General features: G+C 43.5%; 1 protein-coding gene across 1 annotated transcript in view; it reads right to left on the bottom strand.

Annotated features, from left to right (window-relative positions):
* The window catches only part of RYK (receptor like tyrosine kinase), a 70721-nt gene extending 50564 nt beyond the window's left edge, over positions 1 to 20157 (bottom strand). The window contains exons 1-2 of the mRNA XM_086468553.1: positions 19848 to 20157; positions 1953 to 2074 (exon numbers count right to left, since the gene is read on the bottom strand). Coding sequence (XP_086324679.1) covers positions 1953 to 2074; positions 19848 to 20157 — 432 coding nt within the window. The remainder of the gene's footprint in view (positions 1 to 1952; positions 2075 to 19847) is intronic.
* Between the last annotated feature and the right edge of the window lie 481 nt (positions 20158 to 20638).

Raw genomic sequence — 20638 nt, 5'->3', positions numbered from 1 at the left:
TCCTATCCCTCCACGCTCCGTCGAATGAATTTGGTTTGACCTTGCCCCATTAGTTTCTTTTTCTCACCCCTTTCTAAAACATAATAGGATGCTTTTATGTTATCAATTTATTTTCCAGTCAAGATGCCAAGGGTAGAAACATAACCCAGTTCCTGAGCCCCTATAAACTGTACTACACCCATCCTATGAAGCTAGAACAGAAGGTGCCGACTGCAATCACCGTAACAGAAACAGGGCTATACAAGCTCAAAAATTCCTATTCAAAATTCACAGACAAACCCAAGGAAACTCAGGGCAGGGGCAATGATGCAGATAGCTCAGGGCCAAAGTTGTAACAAGGTGTCCTAGGTTACAGTGTAAAATGTGCCAAAAGGAAAAAAAAAAAAAAAGTATTCTATTACCATCTTCAGGAGCTGTGGAGACCAGGTGGGGCGGTGCTCCCTGCCTCCCCCCTCTGGACTGTCTTCTGTTACTGGGCACAACAATGCCTTATCGCCTGACCCATTGATAACTCGCTCCTGGACTATCTCCTGTTAATGGCCCATCAAGGAACTGCCTCACGACTCCCCATCCCATTGTGAGATGCTCCGCCCGGGGGGAAGGAGCCAAGCAGTCCATGCCAAATAAAAACTGAGATCTCGAACACCCTAGCAGCCTTCTTCCACTGGACTCCCAGAGGAGCTTTCCCCCCCACTGGAGTTCCAGAGGACAAGAGCTACCTACCTACCACTGGACCTTCGGAGGAAGACCAGACTCTTTTACCTGATTGCTGCTTCAACAGAACTACATCCATCACTTCAGGAGGACTGCAGCCAGCATCTTATCGGACTGCTACTGCCACCCTAACAGGGTGTCAGGTTGTATTTCTGACTCTGTCAGTGTAAACCAGTGTAAACCAGTAAATATATATTTACTAATATATATATATTAGCAAAGAACTGTTATTCCTATTCCCCATATCTTTGCCTGAAGGCCCATTAATTTCAAAATTATAATAATTTGGAGGGAAGGGGGTTGCACTTTCCATTTCAAGGGAGGCTCCTGCCTTCCTCCGCAGACACCTGTCTTTCAAACCAAGACACAAGGAGACTCCTTCAAAGGTCCTGCTCAAAGGGCAAGCGACTGAACTGCCTGTGAAGGTGGTATCAAGTGGTACAGCTGGCTTGCACTCTACCCAATACCATTGCAGCCCAAAATCCACATCTTGTAAGAAGTTATGCCTCAAAGGGAAGAATACTGGCAGAATGAATCCTCAAATTGCACTGGTTGTTGTTAAATATTACTGGTCCTACTGCAGTCTTTTCTGCTTAAGGTCAGCAGAATAACCATCACTCAGGTTTTAAAAAAACAGAATGAATGCCTGGCAGAGACTAAACAGATCATTTCACATACAAAAATAAATGGTGAAGTGACTGGAAATCCTTCAAAATGTAAGTGCATACATAATCTTTAACGGCTGTTGCTGCATGCTTCAGCCATGGTGATTAAGTGAAATAAAAATCCCTTTCTTCAATCGGGGCTCAGTAATAACATACTAGATGCTACTTTTATAGGTTCTTCTCATCTCCAAATATTTGTTTCTAGAAATCTCTAACACACAATTGCTCTACATTTGAGTTCCAGTGACTTCAGTTCATGGCTACCCCTTCTGTGTGTTCAATGCACACTAGAAAAGATTCCACAGACAGTAGCTTACATGTATATATACATGTAGCTTGCTAGAAGCAGGAAGTGTAAAATATTTCAAAAGAAGCGCTTAACCTTTCTAAAACAAGAAATGAACAGCTTGGATACATGTCTTATTAACTTATTGCCTGCAAACATACAGACTTTTGCACCTAGCATACGCTAATCTTTGCAAAGAAAAAAGCCATTGATTATAATACTGGGTATTCGCTAAGCAGCACAGCTCAGGTATCAAGTACTCAAACACAAAAGTTACACCTGCTTACCTTGGATTTAGCATGCCAGCTAAAGTGAAGATCATTGGTCTCACTGGGTATTAAGAGACTGAAGGACAATGCGTAGTGATTAACCACGTCATTCCGCACATAAGACAACTCTGCATCAAGGCCTGTAAGAAGAAAGAAAAAAACCCAACGTAATATGGGGAAGAACAGGACCAGCAGTAACATACCGAACAAACAACTCTCAGTACCACCAGCTCCACTTGTACTGGAATGTTTAAGCAAGTACTTCCTCAAGTCCATAAATTTAATTGCAGATATGGAGATCAGCGCTCACGTGTTGACAAGAGGGCTTCAAATTTTTATAAAGCAACAATTTCAGAGAGATGACGCAGCCTAATAAAAAGGTAAGAGTTGGACACACAAGTTTTCATACAATCTTCCAAAAGAGTCATTACAGCCTCTCCTGAATGTACTCCTGTCTGCTTCTGGGAATCACAGGTCCAGTTTTGCTCTTATCTACAACTGTGTACACTCAAACCAAACTGCTCTGGATTATCAGCTTGTTAATTGCAGGTAATTCTTCCTGGAATAGCTCATTTCTTGAGCCAGAGACACATAAGTATGGAATTAACTTCAAGGTAACTAGTTCATAACACAAAGCACACAATGAGAGGAGGAACAACAGTTGTACACCAAGTAATACTAATATTTTGTGTCTACCCTTTGCTTTCTGAACATTTTAATACACCTAGAGAACTGAAAGACCCACAAAACTGTATTACAGAGCACTAAAGTGCATTTTCCTAAATTAGACACATACTCTGATATTAAAAATACTGAAGCTGCCATTATCCTTTGTGGCACACATTCCAAGGTCACACTGAGTACAGGGTAAGACCCTCATCTTGTCCAAGGGGACATTAGCAGGTAGTGGTAAAGTAAGCACTAGAAGTTAACCCAATTAATCCCAGCTCCATATCCTCAGGACAAAACCATCCCGTACTTATAATCAGTACCATCTTGTCTTGTCTCATACAGATTTTCCTCCATTGCTCCCAGTTAAATGCCACCCAGGCTCAGCAATATATTGACATGCTAGGAGAACAATCAGTCAAAATCAGCCACAGGTGCACGCTCCAAGCCTGTTCTACACAGAGGGAACGAAGTTCAATGAAAATATTCACAGTAAATTGGGAACGTAAATAATGGTGTTATTTTTGTTATGGCTAGAAAAGTCAAGAAAACTGGAGAGGCTGTGACTCCAAGACAATAGCATTTAAGGCATTCTGAAGTATTCCAAGAATCTAGGGAATCAAAGGGTAGGATTTTTAAGAAAGAAAAAAAAAATCAAATATAATCACTGAAGTGCACAGACAAGTTGCATTTGAAGAAAGAGAGAATTAGATTGAGAGAAATTATTCCTCCTGTTTAGTGCAAAAACTGGGCACAGATCAGCACGAAGTGATTAATGTTCTCTTACTCCAGAACTCGACTTAATCCACCTTTTTTTCCACAAGATCTAGAAATATAGCCAAGACATTCCTCTTCATTCTTGTTGCTATTAATCACTTTTACTCCCTGCTGGCTCATTAGTGTCCTGAAACTTAATCAAAACCCAAGAGTATATAACTACAGATACTGGGGGGAAGCAAGGGGGAGAACCCTAGAGACTGGATGCATGAAAGGAATCAAAAGAATGGACTAACCCCAGAGGAAAATGCTCTCAAACAAGATCTTAAACAGAAAAAGATGCAGGTGATACTTTAGGTGCTGAATGTAATCAATCTGAGACAATATATAACAAAAGAGTTAAATTTTTCTTCTCCAATTCATCCATATTTCCACTCAATAAAAGGCAAACGCAAAAGCATATCCACAATGAAACAGGGAGTAGGGGGGAAGCACACACACCTTGACATGAAATAAAAACTTTGAAGACACATCAAAGAAACAGCAAACTTCCAAAATAGCTTGCCCAGATAATTTTTCCACGTGTGCATGTTTATAAGTGAGATCTATCTCAGATTTAGAAAAAACATGGAAGGAGCATGGAGAAGAGTTCACAACTGTCAGACACTTGCCGTTAGATCTGATCAAGAAGATATGAAGTTTTATGAGCATAAACTCACTAAACAAAGTATTCAAATCAAACCCAGTAAGTACAAATTATTAAAACAAAAAAATTAGGAGGACGAAAGGATTAGAAGGGGAAACTATGCAACTGGAGCAATGAAACCACTTTTGGAATAAATAAAACCTTTTCTTGCTGATAAATGATCACGCTTCTGATTAGAGGTTCACAAAAACAACATTTCAGAACTTGTAACACAATGAGACTTTCAAGGTGATAATCCTTGATTTAGCATAAACTTGGTAGAGAAGCTGGACATAGAAATCAATGGGTACACAGCAATAACACTGCCTGTTATAAAAATTGGCCTTTATAAAAGTAATGTAAAAAGCAATCCTAACAGAAGCTGTCAAGCATAAATATCTTTATATGCAATAATATCTAAAGGTGTGCAAACCCCAGTTACCCTACAAAAGATCAATCCAATCTTTAAACTGTAATACTGGTACAACACTGAGTAATTTGATTATATAGACTACTAATGTTTTAATGCCTGTACTGCCATAAAAAGCTGCAAACTAACAGCGATGCTAATTACATTAATTCCAACAACGCCATGCAAGAGCAGCATGAGAATCAATGTCACCTTTTATTGCTTCAAAAATTATGCTTTAACCAAAAGACTAGCATATAAAAATAATTTAAGAGGTTTTGTAGTATAGCTCTTAATTCATAAAAAATGCAGAGGATTGCCTGGCTTAGAATCCTGTTTCTATCAGGGGTCTTCAGAAAATGCCTAAGGAAGGATATAAACCGAAAGTAAACACCCAGTGACACTTTGTACACACAGTCGATCCACTGTGCTTCTAGCGTTTGTGGATCACAAGCTTCCTAAACTAATAGTATCTTCCAACAGCCTCTCCGTGGATTTTTTTTTCTTCTATGAATAAATGCTTTCTCAAAACGCAGAAACTGATAGATATGTACTTGGGAAATGTCAGTGTTTCAATAGTCTATGGTATTTTTTTTCCTTTTACCACCAATTAAAACATTTCCTCTATAGCACATCTTTTCCCATCAGTAAGCTGCAGACAAAACTCAATTCGCCATGCACAGCAAAGAACCTGTGTCCACACCAGACAAGCAAGCTCACATCTTCCTACCTCCAATCTGCCCAGCACAGTTTTGCTTCCACACCACCCTTCCATCCCTAATTTTTCATCCCCTTGCTGCCTCAGTCCTGAAATCCTGAAGCACTTTTGCTGTATCATTTAACTCAGACCACCAAAACACAAAAAATTGCAGTTGAACCTGACAGTCCAAAAAAGCACCTTGCCTGTGTTCTAGGCAGGCAGCCAGGCAGGAAGGTGCGCTGTGCCTGACACGAAGGAGCCCAGGAGCCCATCACCAGTGACACTGGGAGCTGCAGAAAGCCAGGGCCATAGCTCACTCAGTTGCACGAGCTGAGTATTCTTGATGCAGACTTCCACGGCTTCGCTCACTGCATTCCTGGGCTTCCTCTGTTACGAGAATCTTCTGCTTAGAGGACAAGAACATTTCCCTATACCCACAGAAATTGCACAGGCAACACTGCAGCACTATCCACGCTTAAGAGCTCCACGGCGGGTGGACTCCAGACTTGTACAGTTAGCAGATTCTAGCCAAGATAAGGTTCGCTTTTCTCAATGCCGCACGGGTTGCACGAGTTAAATTCTCACCAAAAAAACACAGCACAGCCTGCCAGGCTCCAACAGCCCTGCGCTGCTTAAGACAGAGGATAAGGATACCACCACGAACACACTGGGCAGATCACATGCAACGCCTCTCTTCCCCCAAGTTTGGATCAGGAGGACAATGATCAGCCTTGGTGAAATGCCAAACAGGTTCAGCTATGTTCACTGAGTATTGGCTACGAGCTACCTCTATTCCATCAGATACTTTTGTTCCCTGTTATCTACACACCTTTTTACACACAATGAAGCTGTGCCTCCTCACTGCTCAGATTTCCTGATTGCTTAAGTGCTATTATTAACTCTCTGGAGAAAACGTTAAAAATGGTTAAGGAGTTTGCAGAAAACACTTTAGGCTCCATTACCACGACAGTTTAACTCAGAATTGCTTTAATTCTGCATTTCACCTTTTTTTCTTCAAACATGCACTTACACCTGCCTTGCACTGTTCCTCGTTTAAACCTTCAGCAAACCAGTTCAAGGAGTCAAGCTGGCCCTATGTGGGGAGAAAAAAAAAAGTGGAGGAACACTCCTCAGCCACTTTAACTCCCTGAATTAGTGAGGATGCTCAGGACCCCCCCATATGCACGGCAAGACTGCAGCAACACTGACTTAGAGCTTATGCTGAAGCAGCACTGATACCTTACACAGCTAGGCTATGCTGTTTTTCAAAGCATGCTTTGGGCATAGGTAGCTTCAAAAGATGGTATCAAATTGGGCAAGTCACTGTTAACACACAGCCTAAATCAGAGACCTCAAATTTTTACGTTTTTTAAAAGCATAAATCTCTTTCAAACACAGCAGCAACATAAGATGTAATCAGCCTACAAAGCAGGTTGCTGAGGAAAAGAAGCTAGAAGCAAAGTTTGTTTTCCGAATTGTTTCATATTTCACGAATGCTCAGTAAACCTACATGAAAACCTAGTGAGTGGTGGGGGGAGGCAAAACGTAATTCTGCCAGATGTTGGGCTCCTCCTAAGGTGTTGAGCACTTTCACCGCCGTGCACTTGAAGTAAGGCAAACACACAAGCATCCTGGAACAAACCCAATTGGTATGTAATGTTTTATGTTATATATGGAACAATAAAAGGAGAAAACAGGTGGCTATAGAAGAAAAACACAGATGCATTACACAACAATAGAGAAAACAGGCAGTTCTTCAATAATCATTTCCTAGGCAAAGCAGTAAAACAAAGGAAGGGGCAGAGAACCTTACAAAGAAACATCAAAAAATTGTTGGGTTACAGAAACCGCAGAGGAGGAAAAGCAGCTTTTCAGAAGTGCTTCTCTTGGTTTAAGCAGTATATTGGTGATCCACGATGAACAGTTTTAAACCATCGGCTGCAGTTTGGCCTTGGCAAGCCTCCTTAAACAGGTCCCTACGCAGACAATGCACAACACTAAAGGTTCTCATTTCTCATTACTTGGACTTGACTAACCTCCATCAACCCACGTGAAAACACTAAGACCAATGTTTTGCTTTGATTTCAAGGCAAAGAGGCCACCTTTTCACCCAGACAACCCCAAAATCTCATTATTAACTTCCACATCTTTGTACCCTCCATCCTTGGGCGCAAACTGGAAAGAATAAATTAAAGATGAACACAAACAAAAAGGTAAATTTAAGCAGCACCACAGAGAAAGTCTGTCATTCTTTGCACTGTTTAACATAACAAAATATCTGAAGAAGCTCAGAAAGGAAGGAAAGAGGCCAATTTTCATTCCCAAATGCAGAAGATGCTGGGCAGCCCTTGTGTCCATGACAAAATTGGATCATGTCAGTCCAGCAGCCTGACAAAATACTTCTTTCCAAAAGTCCTTGTGCAAATGCAGTCTAGCTTCAACTCTTTTTTTCCCCTCCTCCTTTTTAGGCACAATATGCAAAAGACACTTGCCTCTCAGCATGGAAAAAATTAAATTTTATTCTTATGAAGCGAATCTATCCTACAACATGCACTAGTAATAAGACATTCTTCTTAAAAAGGACGAGTGTTTAGGAGTCTGTTACCTGGGGTTACACTTCATTACCCAATTACTTCAAATCATCATAACAATTCTGGCAGATTTTGTCTAAAATCAAGAAACAGAAAATGAATGTGCAATATAAGAGTTAGATGAGATTGCTATTAGACATGGGCTAATATTCATACTGCAAAAAGTAGTATTTATTAAGAGCAGTGTGGTAATGACAGCTGACGTAACTGGCTCTCCCAGCTGACAACCCAGTCCTCCGGTAGATTCCTGTCCGCGTACAGAAATTACTGGAATTAGTGCCCATTTTCTTAATACACTAGTCTGTAATTTGTAAGAGTTTCTTCGTAAGCAGCTGAGAAATCTCTGCAGTACAGCATCAAACCACCACAGCCCTCACACAGCAAAGCCACTTCTGCTCCTGACTCACAGCCACTGAAATCACAGAATCATAGACTGGGTTGGGTTTGGAGGAACCTTTAGAGGCCATCTAATCCAACCCCCCTCTGCAGTGGGCAGAGACATCTTCAACTAGATCAGGTTGTTCAGAGCCCAGTCCAACCTGACCTTGACCCCACAAACACACAGGATTCTCCCAGCACTGGACAGTTCACCTTATTGAAGACAGGTATCTATTTTTTTTTTCCATTTTCCTTTCTTTAAAAGACTTTCTATCCTAAGCTTCCCTTTTTTTGCAACAAGTTCTGCCAATGTGTGTTGGAAAAATTCTGCTCTTTTCATACCATCAGCCTAAGCACAAGGAAAAATGGCTGAAGAACTAAAAAAAAAAAAAAAATCAGCTCTTGACTACTGAAACTTTTTTTTCCAGGGTAGAGAGAACCCTTTCCCAGAGCAAGCCTTCTTATTCTGAATGTATTTAATTAGTTCACTTTAACAATCAGCTTACATAGGGCTGAAACTGCAACTGGGAGTTAAAAAGAAAAAAAAATGAGGAAATCAAATACAAACTGATCCACATGGATCAATTTTATTTAGAAAATAGCAAACTATTGGAAATACAATACTAAGCATCTGAATATATATATATACACACACACACATAAAAAACCTTCTTATAACCTATTTGTACGTATCCAATATACACAACAATGAAAGTGAACTCTCCTTTGATAAGACAAGTAACAGATTATAGCCTTCTACTTGGATTTTTACTTTAGTTTTCCACAACGCTACAGTCTGTCCATTACAGCTGTTGGTCAGGAATTTGGGCTGAAATACTTGCTTTTAAACGTCTTGCAGGCCACAAGTCTGGAAAAGATGACTAATGAAAAATATCACAGGAAAAAAAAAAGTTAAGCGACACAGAGATGATGAAGAAACAGCTTTTCACTCATCACAGAGGTGCCAGAGAACATCAAAGGATGTTGTTGTGTCAAGCTTGAAAGGCAAATCAGCAGGCACAAATCGTCAGTACCAACATACTTTCTACTTTTTGCTTGGAAACATCTCTTCCCTGACTGTTGAATAGTACTTCTGCTTACCATCCATCTGACACTTAGGGGGGAAAAAAAGAAAAAAAAAAACATCACAAGACAAAAGAATCCCTCATTTTGGGGAGCAACTTCCTACTTCTACATGAAGTTCTTCATTGCCTACATGGATCTCTCTCACCAAAGAGCTCTCCGCTCCACTTTTCTAAACTTCAGGCTAAGCCAGCCCAAACACCACAGTATCGAGTGCATGGAAAACAGACTAGAAATAAAATCACAGCTTGACACACCAGCAAAGCACACTGAAACATGCAAACTCTTTGTAGAATTGCTCTAACATTAGCTTGTTAACATAACACATGGCAATCGGTGAGGCTCCAGAATTAAATCCATTCTCACCTCCACAGAAAAGTTCTCCCACTAGCAACTGATGCCACATTGCAAACAGTATGGCTGCTTTGCAAACTCACCTAACTCTACCCAGTAGCAGAGAGCATGTAGACTGTGGTTATTTGCACAAATACCTGTGCGGAGGTAACTTTTCACAAACTAGAGATGGAATACAATATGCAAGGCGTTCAATTTGAGGAAATAACCAACATAACTTCAAGGCAATCACTGCATCCTTGAAAACCAACCAAGACTCCCTAGCAGGAGATCTTAGCAGGAAGCTCCCCAACATCTAGCAAACAAGAGGAAAAACTCTTAGCTGAGAGTTGTTAAATCCTTGTGAATCTTCACTGGCAGATCATCTACAATTCACCTCATTGATGCTGTTAAACAGAATTTCCAAGTTCCACACCACAGGCAAACAGGATTTTCCTCACTGAAAGGCCTTTCTGGAAGTCTTCTTCCCTTCTACAGGACAAATCTTCCAAGGAGATGGCACTTGCTGAAGTGAAAGCATCAGGAACTTTGCAATATTTAACTCAACCCATACCAAAAAGACAACATTCACTGTTCCTAGGATCCAACTGCTTACCCTTTTGTTTGTCTCTGAATAGCTGCAACAACTACATTTCAAGAGCCTGTCTGCTTATTCTTTTCTCCTTCACCTACAGAAAAACCTTCATTTTTCTGATAGGTAGGACATAAAGACTGCTGTGAAAATGGTTAAAAGATCACACTTACCTTAATGGGGAAAAAAAACCCACCATCACCAAATCAACAACACATATCTTACGTCAGAGCAGAATACAAGTAAACTCTACTCCTGAGAACACCGTCTAAATGAAATTTGCCCATTTGAAATGTCAAAAAAAAAAAGAAAAGAAAAACTACTAAGACTCCCAAGAAAACCAGCACTCACTTTGCTGTTAATAGCCAGAAAACTGGAACAGTGCACGTGGGTTACCTGAAGGGCTGATCCCAAAGGAAAGATGCAGTAGAGATGCACAAGATGGATACTTGAAGGCAGAGAAAAGTAGTGCCAGTACTTACACAGCAAGCAAAGGGAAATGGGACATATGGGAATAGGAATGGTGCAGATACAAGGTTGGAGGTGACTGAAAGGGAACTCTGTAACAAAAAAAATAAAGCTAACTTTAATGAGTAAATTAAACAACAGCACACAGTATAGTTAGCGACATTTATGAAATAAAAATTGAACTTCTCAGTAATGGTAAATGCCTTATAATTATATAGGAGTTTCCTGCGCCTTTTGAATTAGAAGGAAAGTAAACAATGACAGCAGAAAACAAGAAAGGTTCCATCCACATGAACCATAGGTGTCCAAGAGCCCACCCCTCAAAATAAAATAACTTCAGATTAAACACCTACTAGTACCACAAAGCTTTTGAATTGAACTGCTGTAATCTCCCTAGCTAAAACTCAATCACCTAACACAGCTATGGTAGACATCATCTGGACTCATGAATAACGTGCATTTGCAGTATTGTAGTGTCACCTACTCACAGAAGTTGTGCCACTTCATCTTTTTTGATTTAGTTATAGTAATGCACAGTGTTGACTCAGTTATCCTTGTAGGCAAGACCGTAAGGTACAACAGCATAAGTCACTTTCAGAATGGTGTCCCTGCCAATGACAATGACTGTTTCAGTAGCAAGTACCCAACTGAGTACAAATAAAAAAAAATTAAAAAAAAATAAAGGAAAATCACACACACTCTTCCCTCGATGCATCGGACCTCTCAGCCTCAAAACTCATCCTTCTAGTTCTGTGACCAACAGGACTGCTGAAGGGATAATGCACCCTTGGCATCTGTCAAGATGCCTCTGAAGACTTCCATCACAGCAACACCAATTGTTTAAAGCAAAACCAGCCTCCACACGAACTAAACCAGGTCTATTCACTTCCATGGCAGTCTGTGCACCCAGGAAAGCCACAGAGCTTAGTTTTTGGTTTGGGTGGGGCTTTTTTTGCTTTTTTTGATTAGGAATTACTCTACAAGGCCATCAACTAACTTCATAAAGGCTAAAACAGTTTTGAGAGGAAACCATCTTTGGTTTATCAACTTGCTCAGCTTCACTGGTACTGCTGGCATTACGTATTCTGAGCAGCTGCAGCTTTTCAAGCCTCCTAAGCAGCAGCTCCAATGCTTACATTACCGCTCTTATCTTTCCCAAGCAGCATGATGAAATCAATATACTGGTTAATTTAATTACAGCTATTCAACACTCAGTAAGTGGCAGCAAAATTCTAAAGCATCGCATTAGTTTCATGCTGTTGCTTCTGCTGCCAGATCTCCAAAGCAGTCAGTGCAAATATGTGAGTTACCCGCTTGAAAGAAGGACAAAGGCAGAGATGGAAGAGAAATAATGCGTTTGAAGCCTCTACCATCGCACCCTTTGTACCACCACAAGGCGCTTTCAGAGAGTGCTAGCATCCATTCTTACACGGGATCTGCTGGCACTGCTGCCATTCAAGGGGGGGAAAAAAAAAGGAGAAAAAAAATTAATTCATCAGGCACAACTCATTAAATGCATTTCACCCTTTATGCACTCCCTACTTTCACAGTTAAGACCTCAAGTATGATTTTAATACTGCACACTAAGTTAGTAGAGGAATAGCCTCTCACTAAAGACCCTTCCACAGCAAGAAAAGGAGAGGCCTCAGTGATATTTCAGTCTGGATAGTTTCAGGTAGGAATTAGTCATCAAGCAATCCCATTTTCCTCCAGCTCAGAACAACTGTGAACCAAGACACATTTGGAACTTGTCTCATTAATTCAGCTTTTCCAGTATCCAAACACAACTCTGAATAGCAGAAGGGGAGGGAAAAAAACGCACAAGACTTCCCCAAATACCTCATCTTTTAAAGTACCCCCACACCAGAGTGTACAGTATAGCTGCCTCCACAACTCACACTCTCAGGAAAGTAACACCCCAGGATTTTTCATGCCTATGAGCACGATCCTTATCTCTCATATTTCCCTCTGTCCAGGTGGTGTTTAGGAGCAACTTCAATCCCTGCCTTCCTCCCAGTACCATGAGCCCTTCTTGCTGGCTTTTCTCATGCATGCAGGGACCTCTTTGCCTCTATTTCCTCTCTCTTGATCCTATTCTGTCCACGAACTGGAGGGAGGAAGAGAGCATGTATTCAAAGTGTCCAAACAATCAACAGTGATAAATAAAATGCTGCCAAACAGAACACAGGTGTAAAATCCCAGTAGTGAGGAATGCAGCTTTGGGACTTTTTTTTTTTCCACCCCTCATCAAGCTAGCCTACAGTCTCAGAGGTCAGATTTCTTCCAAGTTCCTGACACATAAATTGCAAGAGCCACAAACATTTATCACTAGACAGACCTTGGCCCCTCAGGAGCTGAAATGGCTGCTTCCTCCCAGGGCTGCACGCAGAGAGCTGCATAAGGAAGCCAAGCAGCCTGCCTGCTGCCCATCCAATCCCTCCTGAACAGCAAATTTGCAGAAGCAAATTGCTTCCTCCATGTACGATTCAGATGGAACCCCCAGCATTTTTAAATCCCAACACATAAACTGGTGTGACAAGGCTGCAGAAATCAACCACCCATCTCAGCAACACTGAGTAGATCAATATACACACAGACCTAAGTATTTCCTGGACTTCCCTCTTAATGGCAGTCACACAGAATAAATTATTTCAAAGCAATCCTAACCCAGGCTAGAAGCTGCCTCCACTGGCATTACTCTTGGTGGCCTTACACAGGCTATTTTAAACTTCTAGAACTGTATTCTTCTGCCAGTCTGCAAGCATTACAAATATTCCAGAGGGTTTACATGACTGCACGCACCTCCGAAGAAACAGCAATCCACATGCTACTTGAACTCTGCAAACTAAAAGTGAGGTAATAGAATGGAAAAGGGCAGAGGAACCCCAAATGCAGCTTGTTCTCGTAAACCTCAAAACAATATTGACGTGAACCATGGTACTCGGTAAATCAGATAGACAAGCATCCAAGAGCACTGAAAGGTTCCAAAACAAAAACAGATTACTCAGCTCTGCACTGCACGTAACTTGTCACAACCTGCTGCAGCTTGCAAGTGGCCAGATGTTGCTGCATGCGCCCTCCGAACGCCCTGCCAGCCTTGATCCCCCTATTTCTCCAAAGCAGACTTGTGTGACATTCATCTGCAACACCAAAAAGCCCATGTGATAAGCAACAATCGTGGACTATCGTTAGGCTAAAGGGCTTTACAGGGCAAGGTAATAAAATAATTATCCTAAAATCAGCACTTCCAGTTAAGTGGAATATATCACAATATTTTCAGGCCATCATCAGCAATTCAGTTTTATTACAGTGCATGGTGTCTGCAAGATTAGAAGCTTGCTTTCCATCCAGCAGCATGCACCTACAGTAATCTTTAATTTTAAGTCCCCTTCGAACGGTAAAATGGAGCATTAACACACAAGTTTTTCCACTTCTGCAGAGATAGGCATATGAACCATAGCAACACAATCCTTACTTTTGCATACAATGTGCAAAGAGGTATCATTCTTCAGAGTCAAGCACTCAAAAGCCAGAAAACAAAGATTTAAGAACAATTATACAACAGAATCAGATTCTGAACTGTAGGTCATGTACCATGCAGCCACTTGCTTTAAGATTTGAGAGTCCTCAAACACCTGCCCTTCAGTGAACACCTCATTCACAGAATCACAGAATGTTAGGGACTGGAAGGGACCTCGAAAGATCGTCTAGTCCAACCCCCCTGCCAAAGCAGGACCACCCAGAGTAGGTCACTCAGGAACGTGTCCAGGTGGGTTTTGAATGTCAGAGGAGACTCCACAACCTCTCTGGGCAGCCTGTTCCAGTGCTCTGTCACCCTCACAGTGAAAAAGTTTTTCCTTATGTTAATGTGGAACCTCCTATGTTCCAGCTTGCACCCATTGCCCCTTGTCCTATCATTGGCCATCACCGAGAAGAGCCCGGCTCCATCCTCCTGACACTCACCCTTTACATATTTATAAACATTAATGAGGTCACCCCTCAGTCTCCTCTTCTCCAGCTCCCTCAGCCTTTTATCATAAGGGAGATGTTCCACCCCCTTAATCATCATTCATCCTCCTGCAGCTACACAGAGGCTTTTTGCTGTATTTTTTCTGTCCTAAAGAGGCACCATGTACAAGCACCTGTAAGTTACCCATCTCACAGGGAAATTTATCTTGGGTGCTACTAACAAAACTCAGACTAGCTTACTGGTGATAGTCTAGGTAGTCAATGATGCTGTCAAAGGCAGTCATAAGGCAGGCTTTTAACAAGGCCCTGAAGCATTTCAAGAATCACAAGAAATACTTCAATCTTTCAATAATTTAAACATCCAGCTCATTCCAGCACACAGATTTTCAGCTCCCTTTCGTAACAAGGACAACTAACCAGGCAACAGAAAGGAACAAGAGGATTTCCAGTCACTACAAATGCAGTGCGAGCACCGTAAAGCACTTTTGACATGAACTCCTGTTGTTAACTCCCCAAAATAATGACATTAAGAAAGCTGTTCCACACCACTTGCTCAACTGCATTAAGTAGGAGATGTTTAGTCTCCATCTGAAATTCACAAAGCTGCATTTGGTCTATAATCTACCAGGCTCTGCTCAGCCCTGGCGAGGCCACACCTGGATTACTGGGTCCAGTGATGGGCTCCCCAATACAAGAGACATGGAGCTAGTGGAGAGAGTCCAGCAAAGGACCACAAAGACGATTAAAGCATCTAGTCTAACCCCTGCTCAAGCACAGCCACCTACAGCTGGTTGTCCAGCACCATGTCCAGAATTTTTGAACATATCCAAGGATGGAGACTCCACCACCTCCGTGGGCAACCTGTGCCAGTGCACCCTCACAGTAGAAGATTTTTTTTTCCTGTTGTTCAGACAGACCCTCCCATATTTCAGTTTGTGCCATTGCTTCTGGCTCTGTCACCAGGCATCACCGAGAAGACCCTGGCTCTGTCCTTGTTACACACACCTTCAGATATTTATGAACATTGGTGAGATCGCCCTGAGCCTTCTCTTCTCCAGGCTGAACAGCCCCAGCTTTCTCAGCCTTTCCTCATAGCAGAGATGCTCCAGTCCCTTTAATCACATGTTACATTAATTTAACTCTGTAATTAAGCAAGTGCAAATATAAAACCAAGAGAAGATGGGATTCAACACGATTACTCAGAAGAAAGTAGGCCAAAGAATACTTAAGTTTGCAAACTCAATGCAAACACTGTAGGACTTCTGACTTTAAGATTCTCCTGCAATTCTAATTTAGCCCACCCCATACATACCCATTATGACACCCCTCAGTTAAGTGATAACATGGTGGTTTTCCCCCATGGGACTAAAGTCTCATTTAGTGTTTAGGCTAGACCTGTCTCTAAAAAGAACCAGAACTATGTGATAAGGAGGGCTAGCCACAAGACCAATTTCACAGCTGAAAGGCATGTAGTCTACAAAAAACCCTACAGGAACAGAAAGGATTGTCCTTGCTGCTTAAGCATCTTGTCACTGCCATGAACAATTAGATGCTGCAAAAGAACTGCCTGCAATGCAAGAAAAACTGCTTGAGCCAAGCTTTCACATGCAGCTATTGATTCTGGTCCTTGTCTTTGGAGGGTATACCCCAAGGTCTCCTGTGAGGCTGAGCTGCAGAACTGCCAGGAACTCACAGCTGAAAGTCCAATGAAATTCTAACATGAATGCATTAATTGCTAAATAATGCTATGTATTTTAAACAGATCAGATCAAATCCTTAATATTAGGTAGCTAGCATTAATAATTAACAAATATTTTTACCTTATTCTCTAAACCTTAGTTCATTACCTGAAAAGGAGGGATACACGTGCCTTTAGATCACAGGATCCTGTGAAAAGCAGAGCGACGGAACATTTCAACATTAGGCAAACATCACATTCTGATTTCACAGGAAAATTTGAATGAAAGTCACTAAATCAAATACAAACCTTCTACTGAATAACTCATTGCTAATTTAACACCATCTGCCCTGCATGTTTAGCATCACAGGGCAGTCGCTCAAAAAAAGTGACGCAATCACACGGTGTTATCATGCCTGTACAGTCGGCCACTCTGTAAGACTAACACTATTTTCTTCAGGTTTATGTGCAGGCCCAAAAAAGATGGTCCATATGAAACAAATCCAAAAAGCACTGAGAGAGTTCACAGACACCCCTAAAAAGCGTTACGGTGCTCTGGATGTCTTTCCACCACCCTGTACCTCGCCCCTGCTCTCATTCAAACACCTCGGGCTCCCACTGCCATCAATGAAGTCATCTCAACCAAGTCCCCTTGACTAACTCCTCTCTCTCTACCTTCATCCCATCTATCGCTGAATCCTGCCTGGTGTGAGTGGAATCTGACAGATTTAAATACGTGAAAATCACAATTTTTTTCTTCCAAAGTCTTATAGTTTAGGTGACTGTGAACACCTTCCACAGGAATGGCAAGAGATATTTCTGACAGAGACACCATCTGCCGGCCATATAGCAAGTCTTGTTTTCTGACCATGAGAACTCCGCAGCTTTTCAAAATAAAAAACCATCTCACACAAATATATGAGCCAGTTTTCTTTCCTTTTCTTCTCTGTCAAGTTCTGAAGATTTCAAAACAGTTCCTCCTAAGGCAGACATATGGTCAGAATCACATAGCCTAACGGTAGAAATCTGTCATAAGTAGCAGGCAGTTTTCACTATAAGCCATAGTATCTGTCCTGTGTCCATGCCACAGAAAGAACAGCAGCCACAAATAATCTTAAGCAAGTCACTATTTCATTTACAAGAGCCACAACCTAATTAAAACCACAGGCCACGGTTCCGTAACACACCAAACTCTGGTTTTGAGGAGAGCAGAAGCACTGCAATGTGCCACTGAACTGGTACGGCCCTGCAGACCTTATACCAGACCCCATGGATGCTCCAGCTTTGCACAGAGGACACACCACATCACTGGCTACAGCTGCTTCAAATATAACCGTGTGCTTATATTTGTTCCAAATCAAATTTGTGATCTAAAGACGTACGGGGATGATATCAAGAAGCATGAAAATACACCACAGGCTATAGTAACTGTGTAGCATTTGGGTTTATGAGCACTTCAGAGTTTTCTGTTCAACCACAGCAAAACAGTAGCAGAGACAGAGTTTGTTTAGAAACAAGGCAGGCGAAAGAAACTAGCTTCTATGTTTATATCAGCAGCTTCACTAACATTTCATTTGACAAGCAACACCATTTTCCTGCCTGCTGCGAATGACCCTTCTAGCATCCACTGAACCATGGCTTCCCTCAAAGGTTACAGAAGCTGAAACATCTCCCCGTTCTTCGAAAGTTCACACATGCCGATATGAGTGCTTAAACCATAAACTCGATTGTATGTAAAAACAATTCAGATACTACAAAATCAAACATTTTAAAATAGCTTTTTTTTCTAGTTTCAGAAGCATGAAGAACTGGAACAAACCTGTCCATCCTTTTGGACTTTCTTCTGCCAGAGGAATACATACAGTTACCGCAGATTTCATTGCCTATGCCTAGATGTCTCATTAAACTACACCTTATCTAAAACAGCTAGTACATGTAAAAGCTAGCCCTAAAATTAAATCTGCTCATGCCAACAACAGAAGGTAGATCATGAAAGTTTAGTTTACAAAGGATTTCAAGTGATTTGAATCCCACCAAAAAAAGTGCCAGTCCACCTCCACATTAGAGTCCAGTTTATCCAAGCCTTTGGGGTTGCAGAAGCAGAACAGATCATTAAGTGTCACATACTTAAAGTGATATAAACCAGTTACAGACAGCTTGAGTAATAAGTGCCGTGAGCCACGTTAGCAATAGACACCCAGAAGGGAGGTCATAAGATGCAACTTAACTTAAAAAATAATAACAGCAGATCTTCCCTCCTCCACTGCTACTTAATGATGAACAATTATGCTAGGGGACCGGGGACATCTGAGCAACTAACATATTTCAGGCCCTAGACTCAGGATAGCTCAAACCTTACCATTCAGTGTTTCCAAGATTAACTACTTGTTTAGAAACTCAGCTAAACAGCAAGTCTGACATTTTTACCCTCTATCTGTAACTGAGCATCTGGCAGCAACCACACGTGGTGTAAAAGTGATGGCAATAGAACGCTAATCACCAGAGCAAGCAGTAAGGGAAAAAATGTTTACAGTGTTATTCACTCCCTGGGTCCCCTGACTTCAGTCAGCTATGTGCTTACAGCATTCAAACTAACTGTAGATATTTTTATTTTGTCCTTTTCATGCAAATGAGCCTTGCATTGCTCATTTTTCAGCTTACAGAGATACAGGACACTTGCTGAAAAACAAATCACTGGGGATACCAACATATTTGTTTTGAGACTCCAGCCACCAACTCTAAACAAGAGCCTAAGTAAACCAACGCCTACAAAAAAACAAATCTTTGTTTAAATCAGCGACTCTCCAAGCACAAAACTACTGCAAAAGCCTTCCACAGCAGGCCAGATGGGGGATTTCATGAACTGTCTCCAAGTACTTGCGCAGCAATTGTCAGCCTGCCTAGAAATTAAGATTCCTGTCACATAAGCACCCAATTATTGCCAGGTATCCTCTCTGCCCTCTGAATGTCACTCACCTCGCTAATTAAATGACGGGTCTGTACTCAGCTCTTCCAGAGCTTACTCTGCTCCCACAGGGCACCACCCCCAGTCACTTGAACCTGGGGAACCCCTCACCATCAGGGTAAAGCCCGGGATCCTTTTCTTTCCCCAAAAAACACCAAACACGAGGCAGCACAAAGACTCTTTCCTGAGTCCTCAGACTCCTCCATTCTCTCCGTGCCCCCCTGCTCTCCCAGTCCTACAGAATCCCCCACGGATCCCCAGATTCACCCAACCCCACCCCAGACCCATAGCTCCCCATCCTCCCCTGCACTCCCCCCCTCCCCCAAATCCTTCACCTCCACTCACAGCCCCCTCCATCCTCTCCTGCACTCCCAGATCTGTTGTCCTCGCAACAGCTCCACAGACATTCCCATTGCCTCCCGGACCCCCACAGTAAGCACTCCAATCCCACCGGCCCCCACCAACCCCATCCCCAGACCCCCCACCCTCTTCCAGAGCCCCCAAACTGCCACCCCAAGCCCACAGAACTCCCCTCATCCCCTTCTGAGCGGCCGGACCCCCAACACCACCTCAGTCCCGCAGACCTCCATCCTCCCAGCGCCAGGCCCCGCACCCCCGCCCCAGCCCCACAGACCGCCCCACCGCCGGGCCTGGCGCGGCCCCGGCCCACACTCACCGATCAGCTGGCGCACCTCCTTCTCGCTCAGGTAGATGCTGAGGCTGGGCCCGGGGCCGGAGGGGGGCCAGTCCGGGGGCCCCGCGGCGTGCGGGCCGGAGCTGGGGCCAGCCTGGCCCTCGGCGCCGGCGGGCAGGAGCAGCAACAGCGGCAGCAGGCGGACGAGATGGCGGCGCCGGCCCCGCACCAAGCACCACCACGACGACGGCCGCCGCCCCGCGCCCGCCTCCCCCGGCGCCGCAAAAGGCCGGCCCCGCCGCCCCCCGCCGCCGCCGCAATCGCGGCCCCCGCCTCGGCACCCCGGCACCATCGCTCCGCGGGGAGGGAGGCAGGCAGGCAGGCAGGCAGGGACGGGGAGCGGGGGGGGGAAGGCAGGGGTGAAGGCAGGGAGGGGAGCCCCCCCGCCCCGCCGAACCCCTCACACGCCGCGGCCGCCAGTCCCCGCCCCGCCACCCATGGCTGCGCGCGCCCGACGCCGCCGCCGCTGGCGCCGCTTCCTCCGCAGCGCCGCACGCCCCGCCCCGCCCAGCGCACGCGCGGCCACGCAGCCCCGCCCTCCCGCAGTGGCACGAGGCGCAGGATCGCTCTGAGGGAGGAGGTGGGGTCGCTCTGAGGGAGGCGGTGCTGCCTCCCGCCCGGTGCTGAGGAGGAGGAGGAGGTAGACAGGCCTTGTCTGGCCCCTGGTTGCTGCCGGTGCCCCCCAGCCTCCCTGCCTGCCGCCTGGAGAGTCTCTGGGCCCGTCCTGAGGGGAGGCTGGAAGGCAGCCTGCCGAATTGATGCTCGCTTTTAGT

This window comes from Leptosomus discolor, chromosome 7 (assembly GCF_034619465.1).
Source record: "Leptosomus discolor isolate bLepDis1 chromosome 7, bLepDis1.hap2, whole genome shotgun sequence".
In the NCBI taxonomy this organism is placed as follows: domain Eukaryota; kingdom Metazoa; phylum Chordata; class Aves; order Leptosomiformes; family Leptosomidae; genus Leptosomus; species Leptosomus discolor.
Note: the sequence above shows the minus strand (reverse complement) of the source record. Positions and strands in the feature narration are given on the sequence as shown.